We start from the raw sequence: 18809 nt of genomic DNA, 5'->3' as shown, positions 1-18809 counted from the left end.
AGAACTGGAAGACTGGGACTAAGAGCAGAATGGAGGACCCAGCTACTAGAACTGTTTTTTCTCACGATGCTGGCCAAAGATATGTGAGAGGATGGGAAAATCATATAATGAAATCACACCTACATTTCCTTCCTGTTAAACATTAGGATTACAGTCCAAAGAGTCAAGATTTCATCGGACCCAGAGAGGTCCAGGTGCCAGGTTTTCCCATAACACTCCAAGACAGCAAGACAGTTAGGGGTAGGAGGACTTTTGTACCTGGAGAAGCCAGACTTGTTCTCTCTTCTTATTCTTAAGCTTGGGTTTGAAAGCCAAAAATTGACATTCAGTTCCAGGTTTTATCTTATTCTCTGAAAAGGCATTTTACTGGCAGTTTCTATGCTTTTTTTTTTCTTGCATTTGTAGCTTTATCAGATGCAGTCCATATCTTTCTGCAAGTCACCCTAAACATACAACTGTAAAAGAAATTGTTGGATTTTAGCCCCTCTTTAACACTTAGAATTAAACATTTTTCCCCTTCATCATCATCACTATTCCCTTTTTTCAGGAGGGGAGAATATTGCTTGCGGCAGGCATTTGGAACCTTCCCTAAGTCTCTAACCAGGATTGTTACAGACAGCCCCTTTTCAGCACAAACAGATCATTATTAAATTTTCTTCCTCCCACCCCACCCCCGCCTCACCACAGGGGGAAAAAAAACCAATCCTTGTCGATCTTCGGATGAATGTAAGCTGGGAGAAAGACGTTTTAAAAAATAAATTTAAAAAACCCCTCAACCCCTGCACGCACACTTGGGCACGCGACATGGAAACCGCTCCCGACAGTGAATTAAGGACATCTCAGCACAGGGAGCTAATTCACGGCTCTTAAATGAATCAGGGGCTGAAAACGCAGTTTCAGCGACGGAATGAAAGCTGAGGCTTTCTTTTCTGCGGGTTACGATTTCAGTGATCCACGGAGAAAGCCAGAGCGCACAGGAAAACATGTCTGCAGGCACGGGACGGAGGAGCGCAGCCCGGTGAGTCTGTTCGGAGGCGAGTCCTTGCGCCGAGCCTTGCGCGCCTCCTGCCAGAGCTCCCTGCGGACGGCGCCCCGCGGCTGGGGCCGCTCGGCTCTGCATCCCCGCCCGGCATCGCTGCCGCCCTCCGGAGCATCCTGCAGCGCCCACCGCCTCTCCAGAGAGCTCCAGGCACAAAAGCAAAGCGAGCGCCTGTACAAAGGTACACAGAGGTGGGGTCTGGGGCTAGGAGGGGGAAGGGCAGAGTAAATGGACTGAGATAATGCACAACCAATTGCAATTTGCTTTTCTTTGTCGGGTGTTTTTTTTTTTTGGGGGGGGGGAGTTTGGTTTGGTTTTTTGGGGTCTTTTCTACATCAAAATGACCTCCACCATATTTTTCTTCCTTCGTCTTTTTTTTTTTTTCCCCCGTTTAAAGAAAAAGAATTCAGTGCCATCTAGTGGGGGAGGGGATCGAGCAAGTCAAGGTGCTGCCCATTCCCAGGGACCTATACTTCAGATTCATTTATTCAACAGGGAGATATGACCCTCAGTATTTCCCTGCTCTCTCTGTGATCTTCAGCTCCCCAGAGGTGATGTTTAATTTACAAGGGCTCCAGCCTTCATTCTTTCTAAAGAATCACCTATTGAAGTCAAAGGAACTCGTCCTAGTGGTGTATTACCTGAAGCAGTACTGGCTCTGGAGGCAGTTCACTGCTCTAATTACAGGATTTTAAACACAAGACAGTAATCAAACCAAACACAGATATAACAAATTATGTCTACTAATATTTTTTATCATTCCACTGCACCTTGAATACTGGTCTCTGTGAATCCTCAGCATGTCAGCCCTTCTAATAACACAGCCATAAAAGATGCTACCATAAAAGCATCTCATGATAACTCCCACAAACACTTGACCCATCATTCAAACAGATTTGGGGTGTTTAGGTGACTCAGAACCAAAGAAAGGCTCTATAAAGGATGATCCAAACCACCACAAAACACCGTATAAAAGTTTGTAGTCCAAACCCTAGACATTAACCAGTTGCCATTGTCCCTTCTATTTTTCTTTTAATAGAAAAAGAATTTTTCAAAGGGAAGCATCAGCCAGCTGCATAAACAGGGGCTAGCCACACACATGCACATACACACAGGCACAGAGAATAGGCACACAGCTGTCTACACACTCGTGTAGCTGTGCACACACTGATATCTAGCTGCACACAACAGCACCTAGCTGGATGTCCTCTGCCCTCCCCACTGGGAACTCCACAGAGAGATTAGTTTTTTCTTTCCCAAAAAAAAAAAAACCAAAAACAAAACAAAACAAAACAAAAAAAAAAAAAACAAAACCAAAAACAAACAAAAAAAACAAAAACAAAAAACCAAACAAACCAAAAAATAATAAAAAGATTGGACAGCAAAGTTAAGCAAGTTAGTGAATGCCAGATTAAAATCACCCAATCACCCATGGAGCATTAATTTGCCCAGCATATAAACACACTATGATACAATCTTTAATAATATGATTTTTGTTTCCATAGGTCTCCCATTTTTTACAGTGCAAAGGATGAATGTTGCTCACTTAATGAACACTATTCAAATTTTCCCCTATCCTTATCATCCAATGTGTGGTGCATGTACTATTTATTGCAGAGCATCCTGATCTTGCATTGCATACAGAATGATTAATTTCCTCATGGGCTTTTCTATAGTGGTGCTCTAATTGTAGTGTTGGAGGGCTGGGGGGTTTTTTACAAACATCAAGGAACTTATCTTTACAGCTCCCTGCTGAGGGACAGAGATAAAAGGCAGTATTTTCAAACATGTCAGTGTATTTTGGGTACTCTAGTAAAGGAACTTAGAACCTAAATTTCCAGAGTACTTAGCACCTTCCTTCCTCAGAGAACAGCTCACAGCCCCTTTTGCTCTAGGCACAGTGGGCAGTATTTCCACAAATTAGTCATGGATGACTGAAACTGGACACACAGAAAACGGGGACCACATGGACAGAAGTTGGGAAAAATGTCATTTTTTTGAGTCACCAAGATTCATAACAGCACATTTCACAAAGGGTGAAACAAAATCCAATTTTCAATTTCAATTCAAATGCCTGTGACCGTGATTTTTCCTGCCTGTCCTCATCTGCTAGGCTCATTACTCAGCCTCCAAACTGTCCACCAAACAGCCACCATCTCAGGACTGCAGTGCCCTGGTTCATCTGACATCTACCACGAATGAAAACAGAATCTGGGCAGAAAGCAGGATGTGATCATGTATTTTACCTCATGACCACAAGTCACAAGTGAATGGCAGCCCACAGGCAATATTTTTTCTGGTGTTTTCTTAGAGTCTTCTTTTACTGACCTGAGGTTGTGATGAACAGGGGAAGCACACAGGAGCTGAGGCAGAATTGATCAGGGGCCAGGAGCTGAATGGAGTGTACCATCAAAAGACTAGATTTGGTTTTGGAGGAAGCAAAATGAATTGCTGGGCAGAAGGCATGAGGACATGTAGGTGAGAAGTCCTATATCATATTTTTCAATAAAGCAGAGGGAATGGCCAACACTAAATGGCCTCACACAGAGACCAGTAAAAGACTGTGCACAGATAAAAATAACCACAGTATAATGTTGTTTTTCCAAATACAAGACAAAACAAAAGGCTGTTGGCTTTCCACTAAAATTGCTTTCTCCTGTTAAAACTTCCTCTTCATTATTTAGCTGTCATCTGTCAAAACCACATCACCCTTAACAACCTAAGGCTGCACTGTGGACATGGTATGCACTATGTACGGCAATCCCTGCTCCTCATGAGAACATCTCCAGGAATGCTTATAAGCAAAACAAGGATGAACTATTTTAAACAAAACTTTTCCCCAGACTGCCCAGTGTGGACATCCTGCTTGGGAAATGTCAGCCCAAGCAGTTGGAGTTCAGCAGAGCTATATATAAGGTGCTGAAAACAAGGCCAGGTAGGCAAACTCAGCCTGCTGAAAACATTATCCCTGAGCCTCTGCACTGCCTCCACACAGCCCGAGTGTCTGTGGGCACTGTGCTAAACTGCAGAAGGACTTGGGAGATACTGCTTCACCTCTGAAGGCATTGCCAACAGCTTTAATGTTTCCAGCCACGTGGTAGGACCTAAATGTAGATCATGCCATGTTTGACATGTTGAGTTCTAAAGTAAAATACTTGGGAAAGCCATTCAGGTCTCTTGAGTTCTGGGTAAACACTCTAGTGCTTCTGATAACAGAGGAGAAACAAGAAAGGTTTGCAGAAAAAGAAAAGGAAAAGGAAAGAAAAGGCCTAAGCTGCACTTTTCTACTGAAAGAGAAAGTTCTGCTGGGAGACAACTCAGCTAAAGCACAAGGGCAATATTTAGCCTTTAAGGCTTTTTCAAACTCATCTCCCTACAACACAAAACAGATCTTAGCCCTCCCAAAAGCAGAGATTCAGCTCCAGGCTGCTGCTGTCTGAGATCACAGCAGCCACTCTGTGTCCTGCTTACTATCTTGCCAGCTTGATACTCAACATCCTCATATTCTACAGCTGCTTCTCCTCTGAGCTGGACAGGCTTCCACACCAACAGACCTGTTTCCCCAAAAGCCTTGCTATGAGGACTGCTGCTTCATTCAAGCCCATCTCTGCTTCCCCCTGTTTACCTTTTGGATACATCAAGCTCAGCCTCCTACCCAAATTCCTGCTACAGGAAAATCCTGCTACAGGAAAATCCCACTGCCTGCTGCAATGAGGAAGGTGACATTGTTCTGAATGCAGGAGTTGTACAGCAAGGTCACTTGCTGCCTAAAGCCAGCTACGAAAGCAAGATGGCTCTCAACAACACCACCATTGGGCTCAGCTGACAACAGGAGATATCACTTCATTAAAATTCATAGATCTTGTGACTCTTATAGAAATAGCAAGAAGAATCCAGGATGGCAGAGATGAGATATTAGGGCCAAAGAGTACTGACTGAGAGCAAAAGCTCAGACCTCTGTCTGCCAAAAATAAGGACATTTGGTAAGAAGAGCTTTTATTCTTAAAGTTACATCTAACACATTGATCTCCAATATATTAAAGCCTGATTAATTCTGGGTTTTTTTGTACTGCATCAATATGTAGTTCATACAGGCAGCCTAATGTAAAGGTGCATCTGCAGTACTGTTAGTTTGTTTGACCTGGCTAGTCACAAGGTACAACTTTCCTTAAATTTCTGACAGATTGCAGAATACATTGTTCATTCCCAGGGAGATTTTTGGGCATGGTTTCTACCAGCAGTGTTTTGTGAGCTAATGCAGTAAAAGACAGTGCCACAGCCTTTGTAGATGGACAATGTGGTGTTTCATGGTGAGTGTATCACATCTGTGATTGGCTCTCAGCTATTAATTAAATTCATTGCTTCTTTTAGTTGCAAAAGAAGAACAACCATTAATTAAAAATCAGAATTTGTAGATCCTAAGAAGACATCCCAGAAGCAACTGGAGAGAAAACCAGTAAGCAAAACAAAACCCAGCACCTGCTTGGAAAAATTATATTCTCTAAAAGCACGCCTTCATTTTGGAACAAGACTCAGAAGCAAGACTTCAGTCTTCATCTATTCTATTTGGCTGTGAAGTCCCAGCAGAGTAGATTCATTTAAATAACTTTTTAAAGGTATATAAAAATACATTGTGTCCTGCTGTAAAAGCAGCTGACATCTAGGCTGATAAACTCTCTATTTAGACACAAGCATGCTGCCATCTTCAACAATTTTGCATTTACCTCTCTTCATTTATTATCACCAAGTATATTTGCATCAAAATAAAGTAGTTGGTTCTTCAGAGTTCATCTATTTGTGCAGTTCATTTCCCTACCTCATGCTTCAGAATTGTGATATCACAATTACACCTTGTACTCTGAAGTTGTTCCATTGAGAACTGCTGGGACATGAAAGGGAGGCATTTATTCCCCTTTGCTGCAATGGCCTCCAGTAAGTATCCACCAAACAAGAAACCATAGGGAGTACCAAGCTTCAGTGACCATACTCTGATTGTCCATGATAAAGAAACTGGCCTGTAAGAATTTACTTGTTTCCAGAGAAATGATGTTTCCAGGATTAAGAAACAAAATTTCCCAAGGACAAAAAAAAAACCCAAAACCAAAACCAAAAACCAGAAAAACAAACAAACAAACAAACAAACAAAACCCAACAAACAAACAAACAAAAACCCAACAAAAAAAAAAAAAAAAAAAAAAAAAAACCACAAAAAAAACCCAAAAAACAAAAACCCCCTGAAATCTGGGACTAATGGAAATAAAATCTGAAGAAGGAATTTTTGTCAGGAAAAAGGGAACAAATGTCCAGAAAACATGTAGGAGCATGACTTACTCAGCCTGGGAACTAGCAAGGTCAGAGAGAAAGAACTGAACCAAAAAAAGCCTCTGTGGAATGCTTCTTACAAGCTGAAGCAACTGAGGCTGAGAAGTGCATGCAGGATTGATTATGATTTTCTAGACAGGCAAATTCTAAACCAGAGAGCAGCTCTGGTTACAAAACTAACAGCAGCCTCATGTCAACCACCAGGACTGCAGCGAAGAACTCCAAACTAAAACCAAAACTATTATCTATTTCCATAACTCTGCCTTCAAAAGACTCTGTGGGGGAGAAAGGTTGATCAATGATGTTTAGGTCTACAAAGAGCACTACTGAAATGACTGGAACCTGGGAGTCCAGCCAGATCTTGGAAAAATCTGCCGACTTAGAAATCAAGGCAGCCAGAGTGGCTATCCAGAGCACTCCCAAAGACCTAATGATGTGTCCTGTGATCAGCACTGGTCAAGATATCCTAAGGTAAGAAGGGACCTAAACCAGGAAAACATGGAGAGAAATGGGCATTGAAATGTACCATAGAGGTCAACTATATACGAAATACATGGTTATACAAACTATATACAGGGATATACAAAATCAAAGTCTGCTGAAACTCAGGGGAACCACCAGCTCACAAACCCAAGAGGTCTAGATCCACAACAGTACCCTGAAAAAAGTTCAGCTTGAAGAAACAGAAACGTGAACTCAAACAGACCCAACTAATCTCCTTGGATTTTATGTTTAAGAGAATGATTTACTGCTGAAAATTCTATTGCTGGAACATTTTTATTCACTCTGTTTTCACACTTGGTCAAACAGAATTAGAGATGAACAGCTTTTTGACCCCATTTGAAAGCCTTGGAGGATGTCCTTTCAGATGAGTGTTGCAAGAAATGATGGAAGAGAAACTGCAAGAGCTTTTATCAGCAGTGAGCCAGATGTCTCCATTATTTCTTCTCTTTTGCTGATTTTGTCATTTTAATTTTTTTCCTTTTTTTTTTCCTCCCCTCTGCAATCCTTTGTTCCAGCCAAAAAAGATGTGTCTTTGTTACTGTTGCCTTTAAAAGTTTTATGTGCATGTTGTTAGTAAAGTAGCAACAACACTTCTGCAGTATGTTTTCCAGGAGGGGAAGCTGACGTATTTCTTAACAGTCAATTAATCTTCACAACCCATTTCTGAAGCAGACATTATTTTCCCCACTTTACAGAGGGATGAAATGGCAGATAGGTTAATTACCTTGCTCAAGGTCATTAGGTGAGTTAGCAATTGAGCTGCAAAAAAACCCCAAGACTCAACAATTCCCATTCCCAAACCCTTCACCAAACCATTAAGAAATATTCCTTCTCTTCAGTCTTAAGTACTTCATTGAAATTTATCACTGATCATTTATTCTGACACATTGTTGAACTACAAATTAGTCAGTCTGAATGACAAACATGGGAGTGTGTGGAGATCCACAGCATCCTTTGCCTGTCAGCCTTGTGCAGTGCCTGTTATGCTGGACAGCTCATTCCCATTAAAAATGGATGCGTTACAGTTCTCCTGCAGAACTGCCAATATCATTCCAGGCATCGCTCTGAGGGTTCTGCACAAGAGACAAACAGCACTGGCTCTCTTTCCCCAGGAGGAGGGAAGGCTGCCTCGACAGCCTGGCTGTTGGGGAAAGCAATAAACTCAAAATGCCAACTGGCTTCGAAAAATAATTTCTGTTTTCCTCTTCTGCTGTATGTCCCTCCCAAGTGTTCCCAGTGTTAGATAGCTGGAGCGGCAGTACTTAATAGTGACATCTTTGTGGATTCCACTCTGGCATTAGTTTGATGAGTTACTTTAAAGTCAAAATATCTTTCAAATGCCCACCCAAAGTCTGTCAGTCTCTTAACACTACACATCCTCTCCAGAGGGATTTGCAATTCAGATGTCTCTGTGGCTCAGCACGAATCATTGTGCAACAAAATACAGTTGAAGTTTGCCAATTAATCATGAACACATAATGAATAACAAATAATTTCTAAGCATGCATGTAGCCAATGCACTTCTACCAAATGCTCAGAGGGTCCTTCTACTTATTCAGATGATTTTGTTCCCTTATGTCAGTATTTATAGCAAGAAAATGTTAGAGATCATGTTACAGCACAGTAGTTCTAAGCATAAGACTTAGGAGTGAAGTTGATCACTTTGTCATACAGGTACTGCTCAAATGCCTCATTTCCAAGATCAAATGCTACAAGCTCAGACTCTGCTTCCCTCTAAATGTCAATAAACAGAATCACAGAATCACAGAATTTCTAGGTTGGAAGAGACCTTTAAGATCATCGAGTCCAACCCATGTTCTAACACCTCAACTAGATCATGGCACCAAGTGCCAAATCCAGTCTTTTTTTAAACACATCCAGGGATGGTGACTCCACCACCTCCCTGGGCAGATGATTCCAGTATTTGACCACTCTTTCTGTGAAAAACTTCCTCCTTAATTCTAGCCTGTATCTCCCTTGGCACAGCTTGAGACTGTGTCCTCTTGTTCTGTCTGTTGTTGCCCGGAGAAAGAGACTGACCCCCAGCTCACCACAGCCACCCTTCAGGAAGTTGAAGAGAGTGATAAGATCACCTCTGAGTCTCCTTTTCTCCAGGCTAAATAACCTCAGCTCCCTCAGTCGTTCTTCATATGGCTTGTGTTCCAAGCCCCTCACCAGCCTCGTTGCTCTCCTTTGGACACGCTCAAGCATCTCAACGTCCCTCCTAAACCGAAGGGCCCAGAACTGGACACAGCATTCAAGGTGTGGCCTCACCAGTGCCGAGTACAGGGGAAGAATGACCTCCCTGCTCCTGCTGGCCACACTATTCCTGATACTGGCCAGGATGCCATTGGCCTTCTTGGCCACCTGGGCACACTGCTGGCTCACGTTCAGCCGACTGTCAACCAGCACCCCCAGGTCCCTTTCCACCTGAGCACTGTCTAGCCACACCGTCCCCAGCATATAACATTGCAGGGGGTTATTGCGGCCAAAGTGCAGGACTCGGCACTTGGACTTATTGAACTTCATCCCATTAGATTCTGCCCATCCATCCAACCATTCCAAGTCCCTTTGCAAAGCCCTCTGTCCCTCTAACAGATCGACACACGCTCCCAGCTTAGTGTAATCTGCAAATTTACTAATGAAAGACTCTAAACCCTCATCCATGTAATCAATAAAAATATTAAACAGAACTGGCCCCAGCACAGACCCCTGAGGGATACCACTGGTGACTGGCTGCCAGCTGGATGCAGCACCACTCACCATCACAAATAAAATAAAAAAAAAAACGTGTGTCTGTATTGCCCAGGCTACGCTGGTGTGGCTATTCACAGGCGCGATCCCGCTACTGACCGCCACGGGAGCTTTGCCCTGCTCCATCTCCGACCTGGGCCAGTTCACCCCTCCTTAGTCAACCTGGTGTCCCGCAGCTCCCCGCGGGTCACCATATTGATGGCAGCCTTCGCTTGGACGCCCGCTCGGCACAGCGCACGGCAGCCCAGAACTCCTGGGCTCAAGCGATCCGTCGGGCTCAGCCTCCCCGGCAGCTGGGATTACAGGCGCGCGCCACCGCGCCTGGCAAACACCAATTAGCAAACTCATAGTGATCTTTTTTTCTTTCTGGGTATACATTTGCCTTCTCAGAACAAATAATGGATCAAGTATTGCATTTTGTCAAAATTTTGCCTTAAAACTGTCATTCAGTTATAAATAAAATATATACACAAGATTAATTAACTAGATAAAGAGATCACTATTGATCAAAAAATATAACGCCAGACAAAATTACTGCCAACTATTTGTAAAAAGGTCTTTATTGCACTTTATCATGAGGTCTCTTCCTCTTTTTTTTTTTTTTGGCTGCTTTGTATGAGTTCCATGAATGTCTCTCCACTCCTTTCATTTCTTTCCTCCACAACAGTCCCTGTACAGAGAATACCCACGTATCTTCTACCCCATGTCACTCTCCTTTAACTCCTTTCTAGGGTTTTCAGTTTTTCAATCATCCATCTTCCACTGATTTTCTTGTTAATAATTGCTAACAAGTCCAAACACTTTGCTCTGCTTGCAACAAAAAGCTCAGGAGGATCTAACAACATGTCCATCGAATTCAGCTCATCACAAACCCACCCATTCCCGTAGTCAGTCTCTGCTGCATCCTTCCATTCCCTCAGCAGGCCAAGTCTCATTTGGACTGTGAAGACCTCAGGGTGGGGATGTTGAGTTTACACTCCCTGGCAGAATACTGAGTCCCAGATAAGGTGAGCAAGACTTTTTGGGTCCATGGATTGCAAACCAGATCATTCTCTGTCTCTGCAAATTTGCAGATGTGTTGAGCTGTTGTTTCGTTGACTGATGTGACCCTGATTTTCCATCCTGAGTGTCTGTATGCTGCCTTACTGGCACGCTAACCCTGGCTGGGTGCTCTGCAAGCAATTCTCCTCATAACCACAGCAACAACAGTGCTACAGTGACATAAATAGGCCCTTGGAAGTGCACATTTTTACTTTGATTCAATAATAATAACAGTAATGGCTGACAGCAGAAACAACTGAGCAAAAAGGCAGAAATATTTAACTAATGCAGACCTTTTCATTTTTGTGCTTCCACTACACCAAACAGGCCATGCTGGAGCCTGCAAGTATAGGCAGCAACAATATTTAGAGGGAAAGAGGAAGACGTTTTCCAGTGATCTATATGCCAGTTTTCAGAGTGTGTAAGTAAAATATTTTCATTGATGAGGAGGAATGAGATTGAACTGATGTAACTACTGAATCAGGCAGGATGATTTACCAAAATGCAATATTAAAATACTTTGCCCCAATCCTTTAACATAAATAATGAAATTTGAAGATTGAGAAGGTAAGAGTCCATATGAAACCACCATCATTATTTCAGAGATGCAGAGACAGTAACTTGTTCTAACTAACCCTGTTTAGAAGAGGTGGAATGGAGTGGGGCTGGCTGCAGAGAATCAGCCAGCTGCTGCTTATCCCTCCAATGAACCAGAAGCATGCTTAGTTTGAAGCTGTGTGAGGAAAAAGCCTCATTACACCCTGCAAAAACTTCTTTTCTGTGACAGACGTTAATCCAGTCTGCATGGAAGAAGTATTTTTGAACTCATAGTGTTTAAACAACTTAATCACGGAACAGAAAGGGTGTGTTTGTTTAGGAGCCAGCAATCATAATTTGATTATAGCAAGGACAGTTGTTATAAAAAGGGCAAAGGACAGGCCCAGTTAGGGAAATTGTCTCTCTTTCTCCCCCCACCACCCCCTCTCTCTCTCACACACACAGAGATGCTTCAGAGAGACCTTCTCCATCAAGATGGGAGAAATGACGAGAAAATTGCGATTCAAAAATAGAGATAGATATGTAAATGAGAATACTTATGATCTTACTCCATAAAGTCATGATTGCTTAATTAACAAAATGGCCAATTTTGGCTGAAGGACAACTTTGTCTCAGCAGCAGGGTGAAGGAAAAACTCAGAAGTTAAAAGCATGGTATAGAACAACGTAGAAGTGCAAAAATATAGGAAAAAAAATGTTCTGTTAATACAAAAAAATGAAGACTACAGAAAAAGCATAAATGGTGTGACTACAGACAGTAAAATGAGGGGTGCAATAATGCTGATATGAATGTCTAAAGATGGTAAAATAGCACAGAAGTGGCAGAAATGCTAAAAACCTCTATTTCCTCCTTAGAATTATTAAGGAAGAGACACTTTTCTTATCTTGCAGGAAAAACAAAAAGTAAAAGAAAAAAGAAGCACTTTTCCATCCATTAGTGAGTAATGAAAATGGTAGGCAAGATCTACTAGAGCAAACATTTTAAAATTAGAATATCTACACAACTTTTATATGACAGTGTTTGAATAACTGGCTAAAGAAATTCCATGAATGTTAATTCTTAATAATCACAGAATCATACAAAGGCTTGGGTCAGAAGGGACCTTAAATATCATCTAGTTCCAACCCCTCTCTGCCATGGGCAGGGACACCTTCCACTAGATCAGGAATATAAAGGAAATTAGAGGATCATGCCAATATTCAAAAAGGACAAGAAAGGCGACTGGGTTGCCCAGGCCATGAGGCTGCTCTGCCTGTGACAAGCATGGAAAAGGTGACAGAAAATTAATTAAGGAAGGATGACAGAATAACAATTTATTCAATGCTTGGCAGAATCTGCTCTTCTAGAAAACAGGGCGAGACAGACAAACCCAATTTGCTCCTTCGATGGCATTACACATTTGGCATATAAATGCAATCACATAATTGTCATTTACTCAGATGTTTGCACAGAGTCTGATTTAGCACCTCCTGACACTGATTAAAAATTAGCATAAATCAAGCCCTGGGAAAGCTCATCTCTTGTGGGATTGGCAGTGGCCAGAGAGGTGCCAGGGGAAGCGTAGCAGGGTCAGGTGCCCATGCCCACACCTCAGGGGCTCCCCTGGGCATACACCCCACTCCAGGTCTGGGGCACAAAGGTGAGTGACCAGCTCACCACCTTCACCAGTAGCAAGAGACCAAGAGGACAATGGTGCTGAAAGACTGAGATTGCACAGGTGAATTTGCCAAGGGAGATATATTTATGCAGCTGAATAACCACGTCTGAAAATAAGCAGCAGGAGGGAAGCAAAAGTTACGAGAGTAAGGACTGTCAAGGAGCACAGGAGACCTGAATTTGGAGTAGAGAAACAATGTCTCAAAGTGGTTTGGAATCACAGTGAAGGACAAACATTCGTGGCTCCCAAACTCTCGCTTTCATCTCTTTTCAGTAAAACTAGATTTTGACATTTGTCCCAGTTTGTAGCCTGGTCAAGAGTGAAGACACATAAAGGCTTTCATCTCTTTATGTGACTTTAGGCCTTCTCCCAAGAGTAAAACCAGCTTGGTTTTATTAACCTGAGCACATGTTCTCATGGAGCGAGGCTGCTGACTGGAGTGTCAGTGCGGACATCTCACACCACCCTTCCCTGGCAAAACCAAAGAATAAGGTTCTATGTAGACCTGTAATTCTTTTAATGAGGATAGCCACTTTTCTCATTTCATTGTTGTAGTTAAGCATATAACTGCAAAGCTGCTTACAACAGGGAGGGAAACAAAGGAAAGAAAGGGAGTCACAACGAAAACGTTTTGCTCTTGACGCGAGAGGGTGTGGCCCTCTCGTGGTGTGATCCTTGAGGGTCACTTCCAGCTCAGGATATTCTGTGATTCCGTGGCTCCACGACGGCGGGGACAGCACCCGACGAGCCCCCCTGACCGCGGACGAGGAGGACGAACGGCAGACGGAGAAAGAGGAGGAGGAGGAGGCAGATCGCAGCCTGGGCCGCCCGCCCCGCCCCTCGCGTCACCCGTGCGCGCCGCCTCCCCTCCGGCCGCGCCGCCGCTCCTCGGCCGCGGCTCAGCGTGGGGTGAGCGGGGTGAGCGGGGCCGAGCGGGGCCGCCGGGCTGGGCCGTGTCCCCGGGAGCCGCAGCCCTCGGGCGCGTCCCGGCGCTCCCGTCCCGCCGGAAGCGGGGCCGGCCCGGCCTGAGGCGGAGCCGCGTCCGCCGCGGGTTGAGCGCCGTGGCGGCCTGGTCTTCCCCCTGTGCTCCTGGGAAGTCCAGAAGTAACGCGGGGGAAAGAGCGTTCTCCTGGCGTGTTCCGAGTGAGAAGGGAGCGGTCCGAAACAAGCGGGTGGATCAGGAATTGGGAATAAGGCAGCCCAGGGCGGGAGCGCTCGGCTCTGGGTGGGAGTCGGGGGCCGGGAGCAGGTGGAGCGGCAGCCTGAACGCTGGGTTTGGTTTAGGTCTGCCAGCTCCGAGTGGGCGATCCTGAAGATGTCATTGCTGGAAGTGACAATAACAAAAGTACTCTTTCGTCTCACAGATGTAACATCTCACAGAATCACCCTAGAGCAGGCTTTGGATAGCTTTGGGGGACTGCAGCCTTTGCTTTTCTTCTCTCCCAAGCCTTCGTAGTCGGGCAAGGATTAATAGAGGTCTCCAGCCTCAGCTTGGGTTGTTGCAATTCCTTTAGCGAGTCAGAAGTAAAAATCAGGTTACTCAGACCACGGGCTTGCATTGTTCAGGAGCTAAAGGTATTTTCATTTTGAGGCTGCAGTAAGTAGAGATTAAGCAAGTTGCGTGTTTGAGTCTGGTGGTAAAGACACAGTTTTGGAGTCCTGTGATGAAGAGTTTGGGGGACAACTTGTTGCTTTGTCTCTGAATGCAGGAATTAGAACTGGCTGTTCTGAAAGAGATGATTTAGCAAAATTTAGTGATTATTTCCCCCTGTAATAGATGCTCACGTTGAAGTGCTGCCCTGCAATCATTTAAGAGCTTCTGTGTTCTCACACTAGGCCTACTGCCTCAGCTCGAGGTCTCTGATGCTTTGCCTTCCCTTTTGTTACTTTTACCATTATTCTCTCTTCTTAAATTACTTGTATTATTTTCATGCTTGACTTTTTTCCTCCTTCTTTTAGAGTGCTTTGCTAACAGGAGTAAATCAAAGCAGGTCCTCCAATGAGCAGATGTATGTACGTGAGGTTATGAATACTCCAAATTTGTGTTATTAAACAACAGGCTCTGTGTAATCATACTGAAATAGACTTAGCACTGTCCTGATGATTGCTGTTATCCATGATCTTTAATTTGTTATGCTCATAGTCTGGAATCAGCTCTGCAATATTTTTTAAAACAAGATTTTTAAACTTTAACCTCAGTGTCATGCTCTTGAAGGAACCTGCCTAATTTGTCTGGTGACTTATGTTATCACTCATTCAAAAAGGCAAAGTACAGACAAGATACTACTTCAAATACAGGATTATGGGATTCCTGTTCTTGTCTACTACAACCAATTCTGCAAAGAAAGAGTAAAGAAGACTTAAAATGGGGAGGGTTAGAAAAGCTGAGAGAAAAACCTTCTCACCCTACTTTAGCAGAGTGGATGTTGTCTGGTGGCTTAATACCAGTGGTTTTGTCTTCAGGGCGTTTTTGTTGCAAAGGTTTTTAGGTGAGAGATGGCTAAAAGAGAATGGGAAGCTGCCGCTTGATTTTCTTGGAAAAAGGAATCTGGCATGGGAAAACTACTGTTTTCCTCTCAGAAGGAATAGGTTATATGGGAGACTGAAAAGAGAATGGAGAAAAAGCTGATGGAGATGATCAAGGGAAGGGAATTGAGATGGGAAAGATCTGAGTGATTAATACAGAGAAACATGATTTGTTTATAGCCTATTGTTACATTGATTATAACAATGTTTTAAATAAGGTGAGAAAAGCTGAGGAAAAGCTTCCCAGATAATTTTCTCTGTATGTTCAAGTCGTGCCTTACCCTGTGCTTGTGTAGCAGTCAGTGGTATCACACGGATGCAATTTTTGGCAGAGCTCACACTGTAATTGTTCCTGTGGATGGAGTTTAAGGGTTGTCTTGAGCAAGCTGAGTGAGTTCTGCTAATAAACCATGTTAGCCATGGTAAATTGTGGTGCAGTGGACTTCTACAGTTGGTCTTCCTGTCTGTAGGCTGGGAATTGTCCCTGAACCCATGGAGATGTTCTGTATCAGCAGGATTACATGCTGAAGTATTAGACTGATTTTGTGCAAGGAACATGTGATGTCAAATGAATGCTCAGTGTATGATACATTCCTTTGTTTGCCTTAATTCTGGGATAGCTTGTTGTACTCTGAGGTGGGTGAAGAGCTGTGGCTCTTTTGTTTGCTTTTGCAGGAAGGTCCATCTGTCTGTGTGTGCCCACTGCTCCTGGGGAGATGTCCAAAGTTTCCAGCTACGCCCTCCGCATGGCCCGGCTGAGTGCCCAGATATTCGGTGACGTTGTCAGGCCCACAGACTCCAAATCCATGAAAGTGGTGAAGCTGTTCAGCGAGCAGCCCCTGGCCAAGCGGGAGGAGGTGCACAACTGGTACCCCCCTCACAACACCTACTATGCCCTCATGAAGAAACTCCGCTACTTCGGGCTCTACAGGTGCTTCCTGTGCTTCGGGGTGGGAGCAGCTTGGAGATGGGAAAGGGGTGGCTGGGACTCTTGCTGCAGTTGTTTTCCTCAAGGGAAGTGTTTAGTTCTGAATATGGTGCATATGGAAGTAGGCACTTGATTGTTGGCACTGAGGACAAGGAGAGCAAAAGTTACTGCTGTCTAACTTTTATCATAATTGCAACCTTTTGTGAGAAAGACTGGAGGTTTAGTTGTGCAAGCAGTTACCTAAGAAATAGTTCCTGCTTTTGCTTTATGAGGAAGAAAAGAAAGCTTTGTGATAGACAAGAGATGAGTCTGTAGTTCTGAATATGGCAGATGAATGTGCTGCAAGAAGGTGATGTTAACACCAGACTCACCATATATTTCTGTCAGTCAACATCTAAAAAGTGAAATTTAGAAGAGACAGAAAGTCTCTGTTAGGCCAGAGTGCCTTTTTATTCTTCAAAATAAAATAAATTAAATTGTGATCTAAATAGTCTTGTTAATTCCCGCTTCATCCAAACCAGTTGTCTCATTTCTAAATTAATTCCCACAGTCTGTATCAGGGAGAATTGTACTGCTGAAGAACATCAGCAGGAGTCAAATGCAGTTCTTTCACTTCAATCAAGTAGCGCTGAAAAAAATCTTTAAAAGTGAGGCTGCAAACCCTGTATAGTCAAAACAGATTACTTGTCACTAGTGTGACAATACTAACCATCCAGGATTGCATCCAGGATGCTCTTGCTTTAGGTAGGTGTACCAACACTTTCTAGACTGGCTGTTTGTTTACACAGAAAGCCTCAATGTGATGCTAATGTTCTTTTCTCCTTCCCCTATTAAGTTCCTTCTCTAGCTGTATACAGAGAGTTGGTAGAAGAAAAAAAAATGCGTAATGAAGAGTCATAGACTAATGGGGCTGGTAATAAATCACAAGCTTTTTGTTTCTATTTAGAGAAGTTGTGTTTAAAAATAGCAGTGCAGCAATCTTAGGCCACATAGGATGCAGTTATGACTTTTGAAAATCACTTTGCACTAAAAAATACAGGGACAGATTAATAGAATTTATTAGAAAGTGATTGAGGATTCATTATCCCTGCCAGCCCCTTCATCCTCCTTCCTATTTTACTCTCTTATTAAGATTCTCCCAGTACTGATGCCATCTTCATAACTCATTCCTGAAGTCACCTGAGAGCAGTGCCATGTGCTGTAATTACTGCTCAGCATGGCCCTGTTTCCCTAGGAGTTAATGACCTGAACACAGGAACACAATGTGCTCTGGCTGCACTGCTGAGCTGGATAACAAGGGGGAAAATCTTATTCTTGTCTCTTGCTGATTTTTTGCATTTTATTGCTCATTTAAACAAAGGGGATCAAAAAATGCAATTGAAATAATGCATATGTGCACACACCCTTTCTTACTGAAAAGGACAGCCCTGTTAGTTCTGAAAGTATCAGAGGAAATCTCATGTTATTATTCAGTGATACTGCCAGCAGTAACATGGAATACATTGCAGCAAGCTTCAGTATGGACTTCATGATTTAAAAAGTTTTGATTTTTGTTTTTGTTTCATTAGCATATAGTTCAAAGAACTATTCGTATCTGTGGATCCCAAGAAAGAGTAAACTTTATTCCTTCTTCCCCACCTAGGGATGAGCATCAGGACTTCAAGGAGGAGATGAGGCGATTGAAAAAGCTCCGTGGGAAGGAAAAACCAAAGAAGGGGGAAGGAAAGAGAGCTCTCAAGAAGAAGTAGTGCTGCTTGAACAGTGAAACTGACTGCTCTGGAAATGCTGGGGAATGGCTGGAGAAGACTTGGCATGTGAGCTGCATGTGGGGCACAAGAAACACGCTGTGAAATTGTGGACTCCACCTTGGGAATACACTTGGGTCTTTGAAGTTTTACTGGTTTTGAATTTCTATATTTCAAATATACTGTATATTGCAGCACAGTAATAAAAGAAAAAGTGCTCAGTGTTTTTCTTGAAACCACCTGTAGCTGTTTCAGTTTTTCTTGATCTGGAAATTGTTTGCTTTTTATTGTCTGTTTTACTTTCTTATATTAATATCAGCACTGTTTTATGTCTGGCCACAAAAACCAAGGATTCCTGCTTCTGCAGCTGCCTGTCAGTCTTACCTGTTATAATTAGCTTCATTTCAAGTAGCTCTAATGCTATTTTTTTTCAAGTTTTTTTAAGTTTTTAAGTTTTTTTAAGTTGCTGTTACACCCTGTTGTTCTGTGCTTTTCACTGGACAATACTTCCCAGACCACTGCCTGCCCACAGCACTCTCATAGTATCTAAAAGTTTAGGGTACAACAACAGAAGAGGCTGAAATAGTAACAAAATCCATATAATAATGGAACTATTATATGCAATAATGAAATTTTATTTTTTTTTTACCGTAAACTTATTCTGATTGCTTGGAAGACATGTATGAAACACTACCTAAGATAATGAACATTTTTATTAGCATTTAGTAGGGGTTT

At 43.0% G+C, this 18809-nt stretch overlaps 1 protein-coding gene across 5 annotated transcripts; it reads left to right on the top strand.

Annotated features, from left to right (window-relative positions):
• Nucleotides 1-280: 280 nt before the first annotated feature.
• On the top strand, nt 281-18310 carry MRPS33 (mitochondrial ribosomal protein S33). 5 transcript variants are annotated; one of them, XM_038153168.1, is made up of 3 exons: nt 774-1220; nt 16077-16332; nt 17972-18310. In XM_038153168.1, the coding sequence occupies exons 1-3, from the start codon at nt 908-910 to the stop codon at nt 18075-18077; spliced, it is 675 nt and encodes a 224-aa protein (XP_038009096.1). In that variant the 5' UTR covers nt 774-907; the 3' UTR covers nt 18078-18310. The 5 variants fall into 5 exon arrangements, with proteins under 5 accessions (XP_038009097.1, XP_038009096.1, XP_038009099.1 ...); XM_038153171.1 differs by lacking the exon at nt 774-1220 and adding an exon at nt 13627-13784; XM_038153172.1 differs by lacking the exon at nt 774-1220 and adding an exon at nt 13822-14018.
• The last annotated feature ends 499 nt before the right edge of the window (nt 18311-18809 follow it).

The sequence above is a fragment of the Motacilla alba genome, chromosome 1A (genome assembly GCF_015832195.1).
Source record: "Motacilla alba alba isolate MOTALB_02 chromosome 1A, Motacilla_alba_V1.0_pri, whole genome shotgun sequence".
Classification (NCBI taxonomy): domain Eukaryota; kingdom Metazoa; phylum Chordata; class Aves; order Passeriformes; family Motacillidae; genus Motacilla; species Motacilla alba.
Note: the sequence above shows the minus strand (reverse complement) of the source record. Positions and strands in the feature narration are given on the sequence as shown.